This window comes from Acanthaster planci, linkage group LG07 (genome assembly GCF_054643075.1).
Source record: "Acanthaster planci isolate LZ-2023a linkage group LG07, COTS_SCS, whole genome shotgun sequence".
NCBI classification, from domain to species: Eukaryota; Metazoa; Echinodermata; class Asteroidea; order Valvatida; family Acanthasteridae; genus Acanthaster; species Acanthaster planci.
Genome location: NC_141783.1, coordinates 8,672,426 through 8,694,281, shown reverse-complemented (window position 1 = coordinate 8,694,281; position 21,856 = coordinate 8,672,426). Strand labels below are relative to the sequence as shown.

Here is a 21,856-nt window from a genome sequence, read left to right as displayed (position 1 = left end):
TGTTTCTGTGTGAGTGGAAGTCATGACTAACTAGCTTCACTTTAATGGAAGTAAATGGAATACACTGTAGAGGGATAGGCAACACACAGGGTTCCTTGATTTTGTGGCCTGGAAAATTCATGAAAAAGTCATGGAAATTTGTTTTCACTTTCCAGGCCTGGAAAAGTCATGGAATTTGTTAAAAATGACTTAAGTCATGGAATTTTTAAGCACTGTGTGTGATTTCTGTTAGCAAAAATAAGTGCAAAAATGTGTGATTTTACTTGCAACTTTTAGAAGTCCAAAGAGTCTAAAAAATTGCGGTATTGGGTAATTGATTCTCATAATTCAGTCATGGAAAAGCCCTCGAATTTAATTGTCCTGAACCCTAAACACCGTTCATGCTGGGAAAATTCAAAAGAATGGACGTCCAATGTGCATTCTTTAAAGAATTGAAATTTTAAAAACGTGGTTAGATCAGGTGGGAAAAGGGCCAAATCATTCCGCAAACCTCGATATTTACACTTTTGGGATACCTGTTAAAAGTTGCTTTTAACCTTTAGGGATTTCAGCTAAATCTGAACAAAAAGTAAAATTAAAAATACGCATAGCCTAAATCACAAGACAATATGATCAACCGTTGCACCAAGAGGCTGTAAAATGCACCACAGTGCATCTACGGGGTACATTTCAAACGTTTTTCTGCTTTTCCGCCCACTTAAGGGCGCTGGACCTCGTACCCCATGCCGTATATGCTTAGCGCTATGCACTTGCAATTTCAGCTATTTTGAGCTATTTTTCTCGTGTTCCACTCAAACCCCTGTATCCATCTCCTGGTAATGTTTTAGTCAATAACCCAACTATTTACTTGTGGACGAAATTCTAATTTTACAGTTTGACTCTTACTATAAAGAACATTGTCATTACAATTCCTGTTGAAAGCACAAATTCAGAGAATCCTGATTTCTCAATTTCATGTGTTTTCTTTGTTTCTCCATTCCTTTTTAACAAAGCCCAAGTTATGATGGCGTAATTTGTTTTATTCCGTCAGCTTTGTTATAACAAGAGTTGACTGTATTGTGAACTGCTAATGTTTACTGGTCTCGAGTCATGTTTTCAACTGCCAGAGCCTTCCAACTAGAAGGTTTAGTTATGTTAGCAGAAGATCTTATTAAGACATCTGTGAAGAAAAACGTGCTATTTAACTTAATCTTGGAACACAAGAAATGCCAAGACATATTTATATACCAAGCACTGAAAGCCAACGGTTCTCTCACCATTATGAAGTATATCGGTATAAAGTATCAGTACTTTTAAGATGAACCTCCAGATGTATTTGTTGTTTGGTTCCTGTCCCGTCCAGCTTCTGGCTAATTCTCCTGACTGACGTTCTCCCCCTGCTGGAATTGGAAGAGCTGATCTTCAGCAGCCAGCAGACGTACGAGTTGCTGCACTGCCTCCACGAGTTGACCCAGTGGTTTGCTTCTGAGGACTACTTGAGATCGGAAGCTGCCACCCGCAAAACCAAGGTGTGCATCAACTCCCTGCCTAACCATCTTCCCCTTAAAAAGCACAATGCTGTTGTTTAGGGTTAGGACCTTCATTTCTGTGGTAAGCCCATGCTCACTAGACCACTAGCAGTATCCAACTTCAGTTGAAACGGCAAAGAAGGGGTAAGGCCAGTGCTGAGTTTTTCATGCGGGTTCGTGAACGTAGACAGCTCATGGAATTAGTTGCGTGTGTTCAGCGCACCCTGTGCCAAATGTGTGTGAACCTGTCCCCCCACACGGTGAGTTCCCACCAATGGACCATTGTTGCTGTGTAAAAAACATGCCCTCTCTTGTTCCTACTCAGTGTGGATAAGACCCACTGAGCACGTTTGCAATTAACACCTGCTCCTTTCCAGTGCCTATCTGCATGTTTCAGTTGCATGTGCCACACACACTAGCTTGCATGTTGGACATTTACACAAGCAAATCGGACATAGATCATAGCTGTTACCTTTGATGAGGCCTAATGGATCAGAATGTTGCATATCTACTTTGTGAAGATTCTACAGTTTTGAACACATGCAAAGGAAAATTAGCTATAATTTGTATGTGCAAACCAAGCACTGGTACTTTTGGTGTCATTCCTTAAGTTTCACTGGCATGCCCCCTAAAGCACTTGCAGTCTTGACACCTTGTCTTCAGGGACACCTACCTGTCAGTAGATTCTGTTATCAGAGACACAATTTGCTGTCTCCTCTATCAGTTTATTGTATGTCTGAAATTATGGATTGGTGGGTCCCATTATTGCCCGTTTTCTCACAATGTTATTACCTCTGTGTTTTCAAACTGTCCTTTCTCAGGTTTCTTCAGTGGCAAAGTTTCATGAGTACTGCAATAAAATGGGAGGCATTTTTGTATTTTTTGTACACTGTTGAAAGAGGTTATTTAGTGTCATTTTGATGAAGGATTTGGAGCATTTGTATTTTTAATGGAAAGGCGTTGTCTCATTTTGTTCCTTTTGCAGGGGCAACAAGAGCTTGAGACCGAAAAACTCGAGCTCCTCAAACTGGCCTTGGCAAGGAACCTGGCTCGAGCTATTCAGGAAGAGGTTATCATTAGTTGAAAAAAAATCACCAATCACATCACACCTACTATGGGCCATAAGGCTAAGTGGCAATGGACAAGCAATCTGATTTGTCAAAGTGCTACAAGCAGGGTAGTCGTGAGCCAACTGACTTTCAGAATCCACCACTTCAGTCTAATCCCACTTTGAAATGATTGATGGAGACTAACGAGATGCCATTATTGGTCAGTTGGACCTTGGCCCTTTCACCATGAACCAATCAGATGTGCAGAACCATTGGAGGATGAATGGAAATCAACAGGCAAGGTTATTTAGAAGAGTGGTCTTGGTGTGTGTGAAGTCAGTCACAGTTGCTGTGTATGTTGTGTATAGGAGCACTGTAATTTCTGTGTTGTTTCTTTGTCCTTCACTGACTATATGAAGTGTCATATCATGCCAGAACTTGTCAGAAAAAAATTTTTCACAAGTTTGCACAGGTGGTACATGAACCCATGACATTGTGCTTACTATGGGCCTCAAGCTGGACCAAGAGAAGACGCTATTTCCTCAGCAATGGAGGCTCCTTTGGTACTAATTTGGTATCGCTGATTCACGAACAACTAGGAAGCATAAGCGTTGCAGTCACTCCCAACCAATATGGCTCTATTCTACCGATAAGGAGGGGGGCTTCTACTTGAGCCGGATAGTTCAGAGATCCTATAGATGGATCCCAATACGACGCTTTGAGTGTCGATCTGTGTACTTCCGCGTTTGAAAACGAGGCTGTATGTGTCAGCTTCAATTCTTAATACAATCAGACGATTGAAAGTAAGGAGTCAAGACACAAAATACATAAAGGTATGTTAAATTCAGACTTTTCAGGCTGCAAATTTTGTGGAAGAGTCTTTCAGGATGACTCAACACGTAAAATGAAAAGAAAAAATGATGACAATTGACCGCGAACTAACGTACCAGTGATGGTCGTGTATCTTATGCAATGGGCGAGGTTTAAACTGAAGTGGCGTCACACTTATGAACCGGATACTCCATTATACTGTGTGGACTCCGCGGGCGCGCGATGAAGTTCAACACAGAGAGCCTCCGTTTCAATACAGATATGCGCAGACAGCGCTAATGTGAAATCCCTCTATTAAAGCCTGGCTACTGGACTTGCATTGCCAGTCTTGGCAGATCAAAGTACTGGTTGATCTTTTATGTGCACCAGAACCATTGCCTTTCAAACACGACACACTACACCTGAGGATTCTAGCTTTCACCAAGAGCAGATGTCAAGGAGCCACCCTGAGCTCATCGGATTTGCTCAGATAGTGTAGAGCATTTTTGCCAAGCAGAGAAATTGTTACAAGTCAAAGATATCCTCGATGTGCATTGCACCCGGATGGATTTGAGGAACTAGCTGAACATGTACATTTATATTTTCAAGGAATATTTGGTACAATGAAATTGGGCCCAAAGACTATTCAAAAAACCAGAATATAACCAACACGCTACCCAGAAAAATTAAAGGAAACATTTTTCCGAATGTCTGAGAATTTCATATTAACGGTACACTCTTCGAACATCAGCTGATGCCAATGTCTAACAATGAGTGTTATAAGATGCATAATACATCCTTTAACTTAAAGATACCTCCTTTGATTGGTATTGCTTTATGAATATGTAGATTACTTTTTTGTACCAAACCACAAGCGTACCATTGTTTTGTAAAGACTAATTTTTCTGTCGAATATTGCCACTTTGCAAAATAAAGTATACATGATCATAACGTCTGTTGATTACAGTCAGTGTTACTGGCTTTGAATGTGTGTCACTTTTTCTTCCCCAACTGCATCTCCGCTTTTCTTTAAGAGTTCAGTCATTTGCCATGTGGAACATGCATGTGTGTTTAAATTTTGATAATGTTGACCTCGGGTAGAATTTTGCGTAGATACATATATAATTATTTCTATGGGAAACGAAATTACTATTGTTTATCAGACTTTGTCGTGGGTTCGAGTCCCACCTGAGTAAACTTTGAAATCAACTGAAGTTTGGCCATTTGAGCAACTCCTCGAGTGAATTTTTGGAAGAATGTAACAAAAGTATCACACAACGTCTGTCGCTAATCGTCTTAGGCCAAGCTCTTGTACGCAGTGAGTGGTCGAAATTCCTGAATCCACGTTCGCACGCCGCCCGTTGCATGCACTCTTGTGGAGTAATACCAGAGCCCACCCTTACCATCCCACAACCAAACTATTCAATGTAAAATCTGCCACAGGTACTTTACCAGTCTCCTACCCAACCCTAGGCCTAGATTGCTGCGTGTGCGTCGGCTAGATTTGATCCAAGGAGCAGTGATATGAGCAAGTGATTAAAATCCACCTTCAAAAAAAGCAAGAAAACCGAGAGAATGCCTGCTAGTCGTATATCTTGTAATTTGATATTTCCCATGAGAAATGGTACTGATTTCGGGAAGTCGACTTTCAGTTATTTCTACGACCATAAAATATTTCTTCTTTAACTTCAGAAAAAAATTATTAATTGACTGGACTCTGCATGTAAATTTGTCAGTAGCATGTGCCTAATGCCGCGCGCGTTTTCTCTGTGACGCATCAATGAAACAATAGAGACGCGTTGCCCAGCCAATGTTGGCGGATGATTTGGCTGTCTCAAAACACAAATAATGCCAGAAACCGTTTTATGCTTATTGAGTTCGGAACAGCTTTATTTGTGCGCTCATTTTTGCTAGTTATTTCGAAGTTTGAATCGTCTTCAAAGAGAGAGAGATGCTTGAATACGATTCTCAGGAATTCTCTAGACATGCTGGAGCCACCACCGCCCGGCTGATGTACGTAGCACTCTTTCTTTTACTTGTAAATAAGGTTCAGTTTTCTTGTATTGATTTTTCATGTCTCGTTTTTTCGGAAAGATTAAATTCTTTAGTTTGAATATGCAGTGATACAAATGTTCAAAGAATGATTATATTCATTTTAGCGAGTTCTTGTTTTGTGCTTGAACTTTTCAGTTTTTACTCGTGAATGAACAATTATTGTGCATTGCATTATCGTTGATCATTACTTTTAAATCGTTCTACTTTTATGTATATATAAAGTGCATGTCGTATTAAACCTATTTTCCCCATTTCTACATTGTCGATAGGCCTATATACATGTATTTCCTTTGATGGATTAGCGTGGTTTTCGAGAGCTTAATACGTCCTTAGAAAGTGCACAGAAAGATAACTTTGCTTTCCATTTTAAAGTGTGGAACCAAATTGCTCCCGTTCCAATTATTTCGCCTGGATATATGTTCTGATATTCAAACTTGCCCAACAGAGATGCCATTTAACAGACTCGCATAGTGTCTGTTGTGTTGGATTACTTCTGTGATGAAAGGGGAGAGAGTTACCGTATTTTTGCTGTCAAGTGTGGTTTAGGCACTTACGCCTATTTGAAACGAAAACTACATGTACTTCCATGTTTGTGGAACTCTTAAATTGATGCTATTTTCAAGGTTGCATGCTCCAAAATTTTTTCGGTAGAGGAGTGGTGTGGGTATGTGAGGGAAAGCCTAAGGTAAAATGACGAAACAAACACTGTCCTGCCAGGAGCCGGGAATGCATTAAATTTATGCACACACCGAAATTGGCGTTGAGTCCAGCTTTAAATGCTAAAGTTGGCAAAGAACTTCGCTTTGTTGTTAACAATTACAGTTTTGTAAATTTAAAAAGTGTAGCTAAAACATATTGCTTGACATTATAAAAGTAATGTAAGACTGAACTACACAATTGAAGACCTTTAGAGAGATTTTGTAATGTTAAGACGTAAAATTTGATTACGGAACAGATCGGTCCTTCCGAGTGGCCCTGAAGAGTCATCAGTCGGCGACCCAGCACCTTGTCGTGCAGGTCACGGTGGCGCACCCCGCACGATGTCCGGCCTGTCGGGCCCGGAGAGCCCCGCCGATGCCCTGTCCAACACCAGCAGGTATGTGTGCGACAAACCTGTGGCTAATTCCACGCCCATTAAATTAACACGATGTTGCGTTGGATTACATGTAACCTGGATACACGCCGCTCGATCTGAACACCATTTTGTGTTGATTAGCATCGATTGCGTGTGTCCACAAAATGTCAAAACGCCTAAAAATAATATGGATTACATTGCCAATATGAAGAAAGCTTCAGAAATACAGAATTTGCGGAGGAAGATTGAGAGGTTATTAAGTCAAAAATATACGTAAAAAGAATATGGTGTCGTCGTGCCTGACACTTAGAAACGAAGATATTGGCAAGAAGTTTACTGTGGATGTATAGCTCTTCTTATTAAAACTTTATCGCAATACAGGTCTGGAACTACCACCGGTCCGTCCGGTTGGTGTGGCGCCTTGAGTCGGATGTTCCGACGCAGCCGGGTTGCTCCCCTCCAGACCAAGCCCCCTGACCTCCCAGCACCCGCGCCGTCCCTGGGAACGAGAGACGGTTATGGGACAAGAAAGAGGTGGTTCGTTTGTCCTTGGACATCTCGATCCCAAAACGCATCCAGGACTACCGAGTCCAATAGGTGAGTCCGATTATAGCAGAATAAATTTTATCATCGTTATAGGTTGTAATACATTACATAATACAACCAGTTTCTCTTATGATATGTTTTCTGTGCAAAATATTTGTTCAGTATGTGCATTCCCTGACCTAAAATTCGAAAGCATCCTTTAAAATCTCCCTGCATAGAGTGCCGACTAGGAAGCCTCGCGTACTAAGATCCAACCGAATTGCTCCCGTCGGCGATCAAGCTGCCATGTCTTCACGGGGACTGGGCATGCACAAGACCGCAGCTGTGGCCGACTTACCGGAGTTAGACCAAATTTTGCAGGACACCCTGCCTGAGAAGTGAGTTTCTCGCGTGTGACCTTACTGTGAACATTGAATTTTTAGCTCATACATCCAGGATGACTGCTGGAGCAGGTATTTTGTGCATTTTGGGTATGCGAAGACTGCACTCACTGAATTCCAGAGAATATTTTGCTGAAGTTCAAGACCTGGCGGCATAATGAATGCTTCTCGTCTTTTCAAGTAATGATAAGCCAAAACTGCGAAACAGCAATGCGACCGCACACTTCAGAACAGCTTAGCTGTCAAAATCTGTCCGTTGTAGCTACGACGTGGGAGCTGCTTATAACGCTGCCTACCCTGTTGTTGCTCGGCACCAGGTCCCCACCGAAACTACTAGGCCGCCTGGCGAGCCTTTGGAGCTGTTGCACCGGAAAGAGAGGCGGCTCAACGCTCGAAAGGTCTCCTGCCTCCAGACCGTCTCGTCGGGAGACCCAAGATGAAGAGCAGCCGGTAGGCCAGACCACTGAGGCAATGAGTCGGCCTACTCCCGATGAGAAAGTGGGATGCTGTCCCCTTGCGAGACGGGTGACCGTCGCACCCGCCACGTCTCCTATGTTCTGGGTTGGGAGTCGAGATGGTAGCTCCCAGAGTAACAGTAGCGCGGGAGACGAAATAGGACAAATACAGAATACAGGAAGGCAAGGTGCCTTAAAACAGCAAAATCATCAAGTAAGTCAGACTACATGTACATGTTTCTGGCTTCCTCAGTCATGGAGGACAAAGCAAGTGTTTCACATAATTTGCACTGAAAAGCAAAAGGGAACACCAAAATAACGGCTGCGATTTTCGAGTACATGTATTTAATTTTCGAATAAATTTGCAACCAAGTCGTGTGGGATTAGAAAAAAACTCCTCAAATAATACAGATTTCTTGTTTAGGAAAATGCTGGAAAGAAGGTACACGACTGTTGTATTTTTAATTTGAGTTTTCGTGAGATTACATTTCACTGGTGATGCTATAGTGAAAAAGAAATGCATTTAGCCTTACAAGCATTCACTTTTGTCAAGCAAATCTGCCAAAAAAAACCACATTCGCTAGACCAAGCTTTAGCGCGTAAGTATATTCACTTGTAATTTCCGACTTGCTTCTTTTCAAATATTTCCGCATTAGCTTTTCTTTTGAGGAAAAAACCGATTCTGAATTATTTAATCGCCCATCTTTACTATAGACTTATCTGCATTGTAACCTTTTCGCAGAATCTGACAACCGTGGCTCACGAGCAAAGTAACGTGATTGCTGAGGACATACGGAAGGCTTCTCTCAAGTTGCTGTAAGTATCGGTATCATCCCACCCAACATTTTGAAAAACTTCGATGTGGAGATTCGGACTCTTAAATGGTGCTGAAAATCCAGAGCCTAAATTGCAATACGAAAACGCCCCACATTAGAGGTAATCATTGCAGCACTTCCACAAATATAAATATCATGCCACGAATTCTGTTTGCTTCACTCTCTTTTTACAGTTTCCTCCTCGGCTTCTTTGAATTCTTTTATCAGAATGAGCACTCACTTGCAATTTTCCTTTTTCCCCCTGGTATAGAAGTGGGCCAAACAGTAAGCCTCGGAGCAATGAGCCCCTTGAGCGAAGTGACGACGACGATGGTGAATATGCCGGAGCTCCCTCCATTGACAAGAGAGACCTGTGCTTCGCCTGTAAGGATCGCCGTAGCCCGAAGATTCTCGGCCGGGGACAGAGCGGGGTGGTCGGCCTGATGCAGTACCGTAAGCCCACTGGAAGCTCATCGCTGGTCGCGGTAAAGCGGTACTTGGCGAGGTCCCATTCTGCCATGGCCAAGGAAATCAGGGCCCTGCGGGCGGTGGACCACTGCCCCATCTTCCCAGAGCTCGTGGGGATCATCTCCGAATATTCCTTTGCACAGAAGTTCCTTGGGGACCCGAAAACATTCCAGACGCTGAGCGTCGCCGAGGCACTGATCACGGGCGAGCCTCCAATCTCAAGTGAAAACTGGGCCTGGGTCCTTTGTGACGTCATCACAGGGTTGTCTGCCCTCCACCAATCAGGCTGGGCCCACTGCGACCTGCAGTGCAACAACGTGCTGCTCTGGCGGGACTGGAGCCAATCGGATGACTCTGGAGAGAGGTGGCACGGCCGAATCATCGACCTGGGAAACGCGCAAAGGTTGACGGGGCCCTTGTACTACCTAACGCTGTCGCCCATGCAGCAGGACGCCCTCTACCGCATGAGCGGTCATATTGCGCCTGAGGTGGTGGAGGGTGTTATGCCGTATGGCGTCGAGTCAGACATTTACAGCATGGGGGTCCTGATGAGAGACGTCGCCCGCTCATCCTTCGAGATGTTTGAACTCATACTGGCTTCCTATGCGTGCACGGATGCCACCCCAGCGCAGAGACCAACCCTAGAAGCCCTCCTGGTAGAAGTGGACGCCTGGTTGCAAGACCATACCGGGCACGGCTTCTTGTCATAGTGGAGCCACTAAATGGGGTTATTGTTTTTGTGTAATTCAAGGTTAACCTCCGCTTCGTATCAGTCGTGGGCGTAGGTTTTCACTGTCATCAGTTTAGTCTCCCATCGAGGGTATCCAGCCAAATGCAGCTCCGTCGTCTTCCAATACTGTCTGACGCTAAAGCCAACTTTCGGATTATATTCACTTTGGCCCTTTATAGATGAAAACATTTGGAGATTTGTCTGAAGCCCAGAATTAAACCAAAGACTAAAAGGAACCATGTGAAATTGGGGGAAAATTTCACAGTCTATGGTGGCCATGTGGTGTAAAATTAGGACATGAAGTCCTGCACCCATTTTACTCTTTAATACAAAAATCCATGGCTGTGCATCATAAATACAATTTATTTGGTCTCCAATACTGCAGTGAATCCGATCTGACCATACAAAGTTGCCAACTTCTGGTCTAAACAATGAAGGCTACATGTACACGTACTTTCTTTGTGCTAAGACCTTCCAGTATAATCAACAGTTTGCAAGCGGATTTCACATCACATCTGACGACGAGTCTAAGTTTTTCCAATCAACTATTTGTGTCCGTATCGATTAAAGATGGCAAATTATTTCTTAGCCATTGCAAGTGCATTGAATCGTTTGCTTTCCCGACTTCCAACTACACACTTAGTCGGTTGAAGTATTTTCCAATCTCTATATACACTCCGGCCCATTTGACCAGTGGAAGATTTTATCTTAAAAAACAACACCCTTGTTTGATTGCTCATGTCAGAGCGGAATCTGGAAAGGCAAGAAATCTTAAACATTGCCTTGGCCTTTTTTTAAATCGTAGCTGTATGGACGATATTTTACAATTTCGTTTTGATTTCGATCTAGGGGATGCTGACCAACATTTCATATTCTTTAACCTTTCCGACGCAAAAAAAAATGGTGAATTTGCAAAAATGCCTTCAACTGTGTTTCTTATCTGGCAGTGAAATAGAAGTGAAGATGTTTTTAGCCCAAAGGTCTTTTCTGTCCAAAATGTGTTTACTGTCAAGTTGAGAGTAAACGCGTTTTGTTCCGATTTGAAAACAAATTCTTGTTTTCTGTCATGTTGAAGATCTCTAAGACACCAGACCGTTTATTTCTGTTGCTGCATAATTTTGAAGCACATACTTGTTATATTTTGACAAAGTAGAACGTGCACCATAAAATATGCAAAATTAAGTGCCAAGTTTTCTCTGAAATGGAAAACGATTTTGGGAAGGTTACATTAATACAAAACGGGGTACAACTTAAGTTTATTTGTAAATACATCCGCACCCGACAATTTCTTCAAACGGAAACATGATAGGTACTCCTAACGTTGGCTTAGCCAGTAGGTTCTTCTAACCCTATTTTTTAAACCGACAGACTCCTAACTTTGGCATTATCATTTCTAGGCCAGAGCATCTTTGGTCTGCCGCCTGAAATAATAAAGCTGAAGACTACAGCTAAACAAGTACTAGAACATAGGTTTTGAAAACTTGTGGTTGTGGTTTAAATGCACCAAAGTACGACTTTTATTCATTCGCAGTAAGAGTTTTATTTATAACATAATTTAAGACATAACTATCCTGTCCTGTCATTTTACCGTTTCTTGTCATATTCCTTTTCCTTTCCCTTCGCCTTTGCCTTTCCGTTGGTCCTTTTCCTTTCATTTTCCAATTGCCTTTGCCTTTCCGTTTGCCTTTGCCTTTCTTTTTGCCCTGGCCTTTCCCTTTGCCTTTCCCTGTGTCTTTCTCTTTACCTTTCCCTTGGCCTCGCCTTTCCATTTACCTTTCCCTTGGCCTTGCCTTTCCATTTACCTTTCCCTTGGCCTTGCCTTCCATTTACCTTTCCCTTGGCCCTGCCTTCCATTTACCTTTCCTTTGGCCTTTGCCTCTCCCTTTGCCTTTTCCTTGGCGTTTCCCCTGGCCTTCCCCTTTGCCCTTCGCTTTGCCTCTGCCTTTCACTTTTTTTTGTGCTTCCATTGAATTGTTCCTTTGCCTTGCCCCGCCTGACAGCCTTGATCTTACTGTTAACTTCATTAAGGTTTTTTTTCTGCATAATAAACATTATTATCTTTCAACAAAGGTGAAATGGCATTGTATAGCTTGGTTCCGGAATAAATTGCTATAGATCTAACAGTTTTTTGTATATTATTGTATATTATTTTGTTTAAGGTGCACAGTAACAAAAAGTCCTTTTCCTTCTCATAATTTGTCGCTCCTTCTTTAAAGGTTAACAGCTATGTGCCGAAAATACAGTCAAATTTTTATAAACTGGGTCAGTTTGTCCTTTATTTATTTGCAGTGTACCAACTTTAAAATCTGAATACAAACAAGGTCTTCACATCTCAACAACAATATCACCTGTGCCATATACCTATCATCAACCTTACATATCATAATCGACAGCCGAATTCTCAGTGGTTCATTTTTACTTTTGCTGTTTATCAAGCGTGCACGCGAGGACCATGCAGAAGTCACGCAGTCCGTGCATAGAGTCGAGGTTGGGCACAGTTGTGAGTGCATTCCACTAGATGGTTAAATTCCAACACAAGAGCTCATTAATATTTTATGATCCCATTGGGATTTTACAAAAGAGTTGCCATCATCGGGAGCGATCATAGAGATATTTTCATTGAATCACGATGTTGGTATTCTGGCGTCCAACTCGGCGTATTTCGTTCACATAAACCTCCAACCCGTGGGCTTATTTCGCGGAGAGGTGGGTGGCTACATTGAGAGCTGAACGCATAGTTTTACCTCCTTTTTTCGGCAAAGGGCGATTTTAAAAAAATCGCATGACTAACCGTTATAAAACTGAAAAGCAAAGTGAACCTCTGGCCATCATCTTGAATTTCCAAAGAGAATGGGAGGCCGAGCTCTCTTGCGAGAGTCACCAGGTAGCACTGTTTATGTCCAGTTTTGCATTGTTTTCTATGAGCGCGTATTTAGTGTACTGGAACCTTGTACTAAGCTGGTCCCTGTGTGCTATATCAGGGGCGTGCTTGGGCGACCCGAAACTATAAGCTTTTTCAGATTTGCTCATCTGTTAAGCGTTTTCGTGACTTGGTTAAGGCTCTGTGACGTCATTGCTCCGACAGAATGAGAACCGAAGGTTGGAGTTGGTTCAGCGTCAGTTCAAAATGGCTGGAAATAAACAGACAATTTTTATCGCCCCTTAATTAAATGAGTGATACATTTCAGAATTTGTTGTTATACGCAGCAAATCAAAGAGATACTTTCTTCCAGAACGTACGTGAAAAGAGAAACATGCCAAATATTGAGCGAAAATGATGTTCATTAACAATCTCTTGCGCTTGCCTCTGTCAGATCACGTAACCGTTTCTGGGCCTTCGTTTTTGTGGACCACCCTTAAGACGTTCGAGGTTATTGCTTTTACGTCACAAATTATGTTTCGGCAAGGTGTCGTTATCATCAAACTGTCATCCAATACGCCCGCGTAAGCATGACGTTTACTACAAGTCATGAAAAGATACCGGTTGAAGCACACGTTAATCAATGTTTTGCACTGAACATACCTGCTAAAACAACATTATCTCAGCTGAATTATCTTTATGTCACCCCCTCCCAAGAAGTGGAAGTTGACATACTTGCTCCCTTGGATTCGCTCCGGGAACTAGTTTGCCCACATCCAGTACCTTCATGATTACACATTCTCGCGGTCAGCAGACGTCACTACGGACTTTCAACATTTACGGGCAAATTTCCGCTTCGTACTATTTCATAATGTACAGAAGTTCCTGGATGTCCGACCGCGATAATGGACTATACACTCTCGAACCATGTAAACTATTTGATCTTTTATGTTTACTACAGTGCTATTGCTAGTTAAACATTACACTCTTCTGCGTCCCGAAGATTTTAGCTTCCATCAGGAGCAATTCCTGCAAATTTGCTGGAATTGCAGATTTGCTTGAATGGCATGCACAAAAAGTTTTGCCACGCAGAGAATTTATTTCAAGTCCAAAACATCCTACAAGTAAAAAATGTATATTGCAACCAGAATCGGATTTTGCAGAACATGAACATGTAAAATACTGGGGGATATTTCTGTACTATGAAATTTGGCCTTGGGCCCAAAGAAACTTTCTACTTACCAAAAAACATAAGGGGATTTCCCAGTGTCCGAGAATTTCATATTTACATGTAGAGTACTCTGAATTCATAAACATCAGCAGATACTACCAAAGTATTACAGAGTGTGATATTGGTTACTTCCCTTGACTTGCATTATTGCATATATACACATACGAAACTAGTTCCTATGCTAAATCAAGCACAAGCCTGCTGTTGTTGTGAAAGGAAGCATAATTATATACATTGTGACCGGCTTTGAATCTGCAACATCCAATTTTTTCCCACTTCCATTTTCTACACTGTTTTATCAGGGGTCCGAGATCAAGGGTAGCCAGTGGGCCATCTTCGCGCCAACGAGTCGGCCTTCTGCTGGCGAGAAAGCGGGATGCTGTCCCTGTATACGAAACCAGCGACCATCTCGCCTGGCGTAGCTCCTCCGTTCTTAGTCCGCATAGTCGAGATGGTAGCGCCCCGAGGAACCATGCAGCTGTGCATTGGACAAGCACAGGCAACAGCAACAGTGGACAAGTTTCCGCCGGCAGAATCTTCAATCTGGTAAGTCAGACTACACTTACTTCTACTTCCTCCTGCATTTCAGACAAAATCAAGTGTTTCTCAGAATGAGGAACAACCCAGCTTATAGCCGCGATTGAGAATATTTAATTTTAATAAGGGGGAAAGATTGTGATGCCAAACTATTATAGATGCGGGATGTACGAAGGAAACTCCTGCTTAGAGTTTGCAGATCTGCTGTCTGGAACTTGTCAGAGGCCTCTTTCGGCTGTCTTTTAAGTGTTACTTTGGTTGGGGGGGTTTTGTGGTGGTGGTGTGGCCTGGCTGGCGCGTGGCGAGGCCCCCCCCTCAAATCGGGATAGCCTGGGAAAACGGCCCCCCACGGTACTGTGATGTATTTTTGGTGGTTTTTAAGAGCTGTAGAGGCTAGGGGACAACCACTAAAGCATTTATATACCTTTAGGACGGACTCAGGGCTCTGAAACCCTTAGAAATGATACGGACACACCTGGCGAGGCCGCTCCAGAGACCATGTAAAAAAATTCATACCGCGTCCCAGGGTTTTAAGAAAGGTGCAACAAAGAAGGTAATTTTCTGACTTTAATATTCAGCAGGTTTTACTTCACTGGTTATTAGTTTTGTTGAAAAAGGAATAAATATAGGAATTAGAAACATTTAATTTGGTCAGAAATGTCGCCAGAAAAATTTGCAACTTTACTCATAAGCGGCAAAATACCTTCCTGAGTATTATAGTTTCTTCTAATTCCTCTCTTTTTGCCTTTTGTTTGATATGAACACAACCGTTTACCAGATGAAATATACCCACCAATTGGACAGACTTGATATTCCAGTTGTATGTATTTAGTAGGAGAAAAGTATTTACCGTTGTTTGTCGGACTTTGTCGTGGGTTTCATTCTCACTTGGGTGCTTCCTTGAGGGAAGTTTTCGATAAAATAACGACATGAACAGAACCCCGCTGTTGTTGCACAAGCGTCAATCTTGCCATGGGGTGATTGGACGAAATTCCCTCACTCAGGCACGTAAATCCACGTACGCACGGCGCCTGCTGTGCTTGCTACACGCATGTATGTGGGAATGTATGCCAAACCTAACCTAAATGCCCCTTGACAGAAGTGAAGGAGGCAAAATCTGCTACCGTCACCCAACCAACCCTGGGCCTGCACTACTGCATGTGCGTTGGACAATTTGATCCAAGGAAAAACTCGTAGGTTCAAGTGATTTGAAGAAGTTAATTTGATACCACCATACAAAAATGACTACAGAAGAGAGAAAAAACTACGTAGTCCAATATCTTGTAATTTTACATTTCCAGCGTAACAAATGGTAGTGATTTAGCAGAGTCAGCCCCCTCAATCATTTCCACGACCCAAAGGTATGCCTTGAAACTGTTCTGATAAAAAATAAATCATCATTCAAACTCCTCGCATCATCGTGTACGTCAAGGCATGCGCGAAATGCCATGTTTGATTTTCGCGCGCGTTTTATCTGTGACGCAACAAAGAAACAATAAGCACGCGTTGCCCAACCAATGTCACTAGATGATTTGGCCGTCTCGAAACAATTACAACGCCAGAAATCGTTTTGTGCTCATCGAGTTCGGAACAGCCATATTTTGCACTCGTTTTTGCCAGTTATTTGAAGCTTGATTCAATTGCCTCGAGAGAGAGATGCTCAAATACGATCCTGAACAGATCTCTAGATTTGCTGGAACCACCACCGCCCGACTGATGTACGTATTACACTCTGTTTACCTTGTTTACTAAATTTCAGTTTTTTTGTATTGACTGTACAGATTTAATGTTACATTTATATAATAAATAGCTTAACTACTATAAACAGTTATTGTGCATTGCTAGTGGAATGTTGATCGTAAGGGTTCAAATGTTCTACTTTTATTTCCTAATGTAGAACGATGTTTTACAATATCATTTTGAGAAAAATCTATATCAACATCAATTATAAGTATATGTAATCCTTTGACAGATAACTGTGTATTTTTCTAAGCTTAATGTGTCGTTAGAAAGTTCCAAAAAGTAACTCTCATTTCCGTTCAAAATTTAAAGTCTTCAGCTTAGTGTTTATTGCGTCTATTTAATTTTTATGAGACGTAACATATAGCATTTGTTTTTCTAATTCAGTTTCGATGTCAAACATCTTTTGTTTGTCGACCAATTTCCGAAATTGTTACAATGTGGAGATAAATATCGAGGTGAAAGAAAAGAAAATGATGTCCAAACTTGATGAATAGAGAGTCACTTCAAGGAGAGCCATCGTATCCTTTGTAGTATTGGATTACTTCTGTGACTGAAATTTCATATGTTAACAACAGTGTGGTAAAGTTAACTAAACTTAGAGCAAACAATGATTACGTGACGTTGCAAAAGTATTTAGGAAAGATATACACCACTTAAGAACAAATGACGATTCTTTATATTTGATTACGAAAACAGATCTGTCTCACCGAGCTACCCTGGAGAGTCATCAGTCGGCGACCCAGCACCTAGTAGTGCTAATTACGGTGGTAAACACTGCATGATGCCCGGCCCATCCGCCCCGGAGTACCCCGCTATTGCCCCGTCCAAATCCAGCAGGTATACGTGCACTACAAAGATGTGGCTAAGCCCCCCCCCCGTAAATTAACACGACATTGCATTGGCTTTCTAGTTTTGAAAGGACTCAGTACAATTCAAACGTAATTATGAACAATGATTTTTGATTTCCACAAAATATCCAAAAGGTTAAAATAATATTACTTGACTTATATTTTCAATTTTTTTATTTCAAACTAAAGTAAAGCTTTAGAGATAAAATTCTTCGAGGAGATCTGAGGGGTTGTCAAGTTTAGAATATTTTGATTAAAAAAAGGTGTAGCCGTGCCAGACACTTCCTGAGAGCCAAGATATTGGCAAAGAATGTGCTATTCTTTTCAGCATTTCTTATAATTTACGTTTCATGCTAATACAGGCCTGGAACTAGCTCCGGTCCATCCGGTTGGTTTGGCGCATTGGGTCGGATGTTCCGACGCTGCCGGGTTGCTCCCCTCCAGACCAAGCCCCCTGACCTCCCTGCACCCGCGCCGTCCCTGGGAACGACAGACGGTCGGGGGACAAGAAAGAGGTGGTTCGCTTGTCCGTGGACTTCTCGATCGCAAAAGGCATCCAGGACTGCCGAGTCCAACAGGTATTGAAGACAAATTTCATTTTGTTATTACCATAGATTTTCATGCTTGTGAATGCAACACATGTCGGTTTATTATAATTACGTTTTTATGTGTTCAGTAAGTCTGTTGAATGCGACTGTTACTGTGTATGTGGGTTTCTTGAAGTTAGACCTAATAGAAAGTTTAAAAGTGTCCTTTCCAATTGTCCCTCCCTAGAGTACCGACGAGAAGGCCTCGTGTACTACGATCCAGCCGGGTTGCTCCCGTCGGCGATCAAGCTGCCATGCCTTCACGGGGACTGGGTATGCGCAGGAATGCAGCTATGGCTGATTTGACCGAGTTAGATAACACTTTGCGGGTCACTCTACCTGAAAAGTGAGTTCATCAAAAGATGTAAAGGGAGTTCGTCACAAGATGTAAATATTGCATTGTAGGATTCGGCAGCGTATCCAGCTTATGGTGTTGGGGAGGGATAGATTCAGAGCGAATGCGGCTTCGGGCTCATGTAACATGATGTTGGGGGAGAAAAAATCAAACGGTGTTGTTCTCTTAGGGTTTTGGTGCTAATATTTGATAAATAAATATATTCCTCTCTTATTACATCATAGATGATTACATGTATTTGCAATTTTTTTTATTAGGTCACAAAGCAAGTCGTGGAGCAATGAGCCTCCGGACCAAAGTGATGAATATGCTGGAGCGCCCTGCATTGACAAGAAAGGTCTGCGCTTCGTCTGGAAGGATCCCCGTTGCCCGCTGATTCTCGGCCGGGGACAGAGCGGAGTGGTCCGCCTGATGCGGTACCGGAAGCCAGAGGGAGGTTCGTCGTTGGTAGCGGTAAAGCGGTACTTGGCGAGGTCCCATTCTGCCATGTCCAAGGAGATTAGGGCCCTGCGGGCGGTGGACCACTGCCCCATCTTTCCAGAGCTAGTGGGGGTCATCTCCGATTATTCCTTCGCCCAGAAGTTCGTGGGGGACCCGAAGACATTCCAGACGCTGAGCGTCGCCGAGGCGCTGATCACGGGCGAGCCTCCAATCTCAAGCGAAAACTGGGCCTGGGTACTCTACGACGTCATTACTGGGCTGTTCGCTCTCCACCAATCAGGCTGGGCCCACTGCGACCTGCAGTGCAACAACGTGCTGCTGTGGCGGGACTGGAGCCAATCGGATGACTCTGGAGAGAGGTGGCACGGCCGAATCATCGACCTGGGAAACGCGCAAAGGTTGAGTGGGCCCACCTCACAGTGCCTGACGCTGACGCCCATACAGAAGGACGCTTATTACCGCTTTAGCAGTCACATCGCCCCTGAGGTGGTGGAGGGTCTGGTGCCTTATGGCGTGAAGTCGGACATCTACAGCATGGGGTCACTGATAAGTGACATCGCCTTCAAATCCTTCGGGATGTCTGAACTCTTATTTCTCTCCAAGGCCTGCATGGTGACCACTCCAGCGCAGAGGCCAACAATGGAAGCCCTTCTGATAGAACTGGACGTCTGGTTGCAAGACCACACCGGGCACAGCTTCTTTCCGTAGTACAGTTGGCCTATTGCTTATGAGTAATTCGAGTTTTTACACCTTTGTTTCGTTTGCTTTGGGCTATATAGTTTTTAACTTCATCCATTTAATCTCTCATTGAGGCTGTCTTGGCAAATGGAGCTCCACTGTCTGTCAACACCGTTTATCACTTTAGCTCATTGTTGGATTTCCATTTAGTACCAACTATCGAATATCTAAAGATGTGTCTCTAGCCCAAGACTTAGACGGAGCCACTACTGGGAAAAATGCCCAGGCCCGGTGGTCGATGTGATGTAAAATTTGGATTTCTGAACCTGCACTCTTTCCACCATTTAAATGCAAACAGGCTATCCATCGCAAACACGTGTATTTTAGCCCTGTTTGTTCTTCATATGGCCTTAATCCTTCTTGACTAAAAATGCAAACGTCTTGTCCAAACCCTACATCTTTCCATGATTTTGTGCTTAGACCGTATAGTATCAACAAAAGTTCGAAGAAAGAATTTACGTGCACTTCGGTCACAAGTCGAAGTTCTGCCAAGACAATAGTGAAGAAAAGACGCCAAAAAAAGCTAAGTATCATCTCAGCGAGTAATTGATAGGTTTGCTTTCCCGACTTCCAACTCTACACTTAATGGTTTTCATACCTTCGACTCTTCGTATTCCGTGCTACTAGTCTACATCGTGCAGTGTCGTGGTCTAAACGTTAAACTTTATTTAACATCATAATAGGAAGGTGGAAACTCTTGTTTGGCCGTTTGTTTCAGAGCGATGTCTGGAAAGGCAAAACTCCTAAAATTGTATTCATTGATTAATGCTTGCACGAAGGTTTGCTGAACACCATTTCTACCCTTCAACATTGCAGACGCAGAAAGAAAGTCATGCATTGTAGGAAGTACTTTCAACTGTTTTTTCCTTGTACTAAAATACCGGTAGTTGTCAAACGGCGTTTAGCCAAGATGTCTTTGCTGTGTAAAATGTGTTTACTCCTAGTTTTAAATCAATATTTTCAGAACAGAAGTTGATCCTAAACCCTCTTTTACTTTTTACTTGATGTCGACAAGACTTGGACGAAAATTTCAATGTTACTATGGTATGTGCACAAAAAAGTCTTGTATTTTGTTTTGCTGGCCTAGATTTTCTCTTCTCTGGTGATTAATTGTTGGGCAAGTGCATAGCAATTAGCAAGGAAGCAACCCTTCCTTGGAACCCAAAATTGTTTTCATTGAGTTAATTCTGAATTCACAATTTGAATAGAAATAAACCATGCACTGAAGCCTGTTTTCTGTGGATGACATCACAGCAAGAGCGCTTTCAGTTATCCAGGAAAGCGTGGATAATTTTGACTGCTTAAAATGCACTTTTCTATGCGGAGGGTTGCAGATAGTTCTTTTATGCATTGCAGAAGGGTATAAAGTGCAGAATAGTTGTAAGAATATTTCCTTACAGCTACACTTTAAGTATACTTAACCAGTTAAAAAGCCGGGGTATTTTGGCCCATCTCACTGTCGGAGGTGGGGCGGATTCCTTCCCTCCTTCCAACTTGGCTGTGCTTGCTCGATTTTTTTTTAAAGTTTGGCATGTATTTAAAGGCACTAATTATCATTACAAACACGAAGTTTGAACTCAATCAGACGTATAGTTTTGTTGTAACGGTCTTTTGAGGTTGTGTGTGTATTGAGCACTGCAATGAAAAAAGTACATAGTTTTGGCTGACCCGCCTCAGGCAAACAACGGTATGTTCGATTTTCGCAAAATTGGTGTCAAAGTGACCATAAAGGGCTACTCTAAAAACTCATAAAGGCTCAACTCCTGAAAATTTACGCAGTGATATCGGAACAAAGGTTGAGTGGGGAGGGCAGATTCCAACCCGCCCAGCTCTTTTGTGTTAAACAAATGTGAAATGATCCTATATAGCTTAGTCCGGGAGTGGATTGCTGTCACTGTTATTTTGTTCAAAGTTGACAAAAACGAAAATCTGATGTTTAGCAAGTTTGAGTACATACCTTTTCCTTTGCTACGCTGCTAGTCCATTTTTAAAATGTAAACTTTCGCGGATTAAAATAAAATTCAATGAACTTGTCATCAACCGCATGGGTTAGCTTGTCATTCAATTATTGTGTCAAACTGCAAGCTGTTAATCCTTGAATACGAAACGAGTTTTTCACGCCTCAAGATCAACGGGACACTCAACCCTACCGCCTGTGGAGACTGCAAATTATGCCAGTGGTTGAGAAATCTAAGCTGGCTTCCGTGACCTGTCTGCAGAAATATTAGACAATTGTCGATGATTCCCTCTGGCCCGGGGCGTTTTATTTGAACAACTGCAAGTGAAAAAATTGAATGCATTAACTTCATAATATCTCGCGATCACGCCTGCTGCATTCAGATTCCATAGAAAGGCAATATTTATCTTCTTTCGATAAAGCTTAATTTTATTTTTGTATCTTTTCCTGCGAGTTATCCTTTTCTCGAGAAGTGAATTGCAAAGAGTTATGCAGAGAAAATCTGAGTCACAAACTTCAAAGAAGAAACACACCTTCACCGGGAATTGTAACTTCTTTGCCAAAGTTATAGGTGACACTTTCAGGGTCATTACAGGGGTTCTTATGCAGTTGTGCAAATGCATATCTACCTCGACACTGAAAAGACTTTTTCTTTCTAATGTTGCACC

At 42.5% G+C, this 21,856-nt stretch overlaps 3 protein-coding genes across 5 annotated transcripts in view; all 3 read left to right on the top strand.

The window, feature by feature from the left end:
• Positions 1-4,318, top strand: part of LOC110986054 (nuclear pore complex protein Nup85-like) — a 30,701-nt gene extending 26,383 nt beyond the window's left edge. Inside the window, exons 18-19 of the mRNA XM_022247650.2 lie at positions 1,343-1,508; positions 2,494-4,318. Of these exons, the coding sequence (XP_022103342.2) occupies positions 1,343-1,508; positions 2,494-2,592 (265 nt within the window). The 3' untranslated portion in view covers positions 2,593-4,318. The remainder of the gene's footprint in view (positions 1-1,342; positions 1,509-2,493) is intronic.
• A 140-nt stretch (positions 4,319-4,458) lies between these two features.
• On the top strand, positions 4,459-12,012 carry LOC110986041 (uncharacterized). Its single transcript, XM_087139348.1, has 7 exons — positions 4,459-5,380; positions 6,378-6,518; positions 6,879-7,094; positions 7,262-7,420; positions 7,741-8,092; positions 8,621-8,694; positions 8,965-12,012. The coding sequence occupies exons 1-7, from the start codon at positions 5,319-5,321 to the stop codon at positions 9,869-9,871; spliced, it is 1,911 nt and encodes a 636-aa protein (XP_086995474.1). The 5' UTR covers positions 4,459-5,318; the 3' UTR covers positions 9,872-12,012.
• A 2,252-nt stretch (positions 12,013-14,264) lies between these two features.
• Positions 14,265-20,844, top strand: LOC110986052 (uncharacterized). 3 transcript variants are annotated; one of them, XM_087139233.1, is made up of 6 exons: positions 14,540-16,237; positions 16,959-17,099; positions 17,473-17,688; positions 17,885-18,043; positions 18,310-19,224; positions 19,652-20,844. In XM_087139233.1, the coding sequence occupies exons 1-5, from the start codon at positions 16,176-16,178 to the stop codon at positions 19,199-19,201; spliced, it is 1,470 nt and encodes a 489-aa protein (XP_086995359.1). In that variant the 5' UTR covers positions 14,540-16,175; the 3' UTR covers positions 19,202-19,224; positions 19,652-20,844. The 3 variants fall into 3 exon arrangements, with proteins under 3 accessions (XP_086995360.1, XP_086995359.1, XP_022103339.2); XM_087139234.1 differs by lacking the exon at positions 14,540-16,237 and adding an exon at positions 14,265-14,528 and having other exon boundaries at positions 18,310-20,844; XM_022247647.2 differs by having other exon boundaries at positions 18,310-20,844.
• Positions 20,845-21,856: the final 1,012 nt, after the last annotated feature.

Bases quoted from the DNA above. Each gene is read 5' to 3' on its own strand.
- LOC110986041 (XM_087139348.1), top strand. From the start codon at position 5,319: ATGCTTGAATACGATTCTCAGGAATTCTCTAGACATGCTGGAGCCACC. The intron at 8,093-8,620 runs GTAAGTCAGACT...ACCTTTTCGCAG, and splicing joins TAAAACAGCAAAATCATCAA to AATCTGACAACCGTGGCTCA. The intron at 8,695-8,964 runs GTAAGTATCGGT...CCCCTGGTATAG, and splicing joins AAGGCTTCTCTCAAGTTGCT to AAGTGGGCCAAACAGTAAGC.
- LOC110986052 (XM_087139233.1), top strand. From the start codon at position 16,176: ATGCTCAAATACGATCCTGAACAGATCTCTAGATTTGCTGGAACCACC. The intron at 16,238-16,958 runs GTACGTATTACA...TTACGAAAACAG, and splicing joins ACCACCACCGCCCGACTGAT to ATCTGTCTCACCGAGCTACC. The intron at 17,689-17,884 runs GTATTGAAGACA...GTCCCTCCCTAG, and splicing joins AGGACTGCCGAGTCCAACAG to AGTACCGACGAGAAGGCCTC.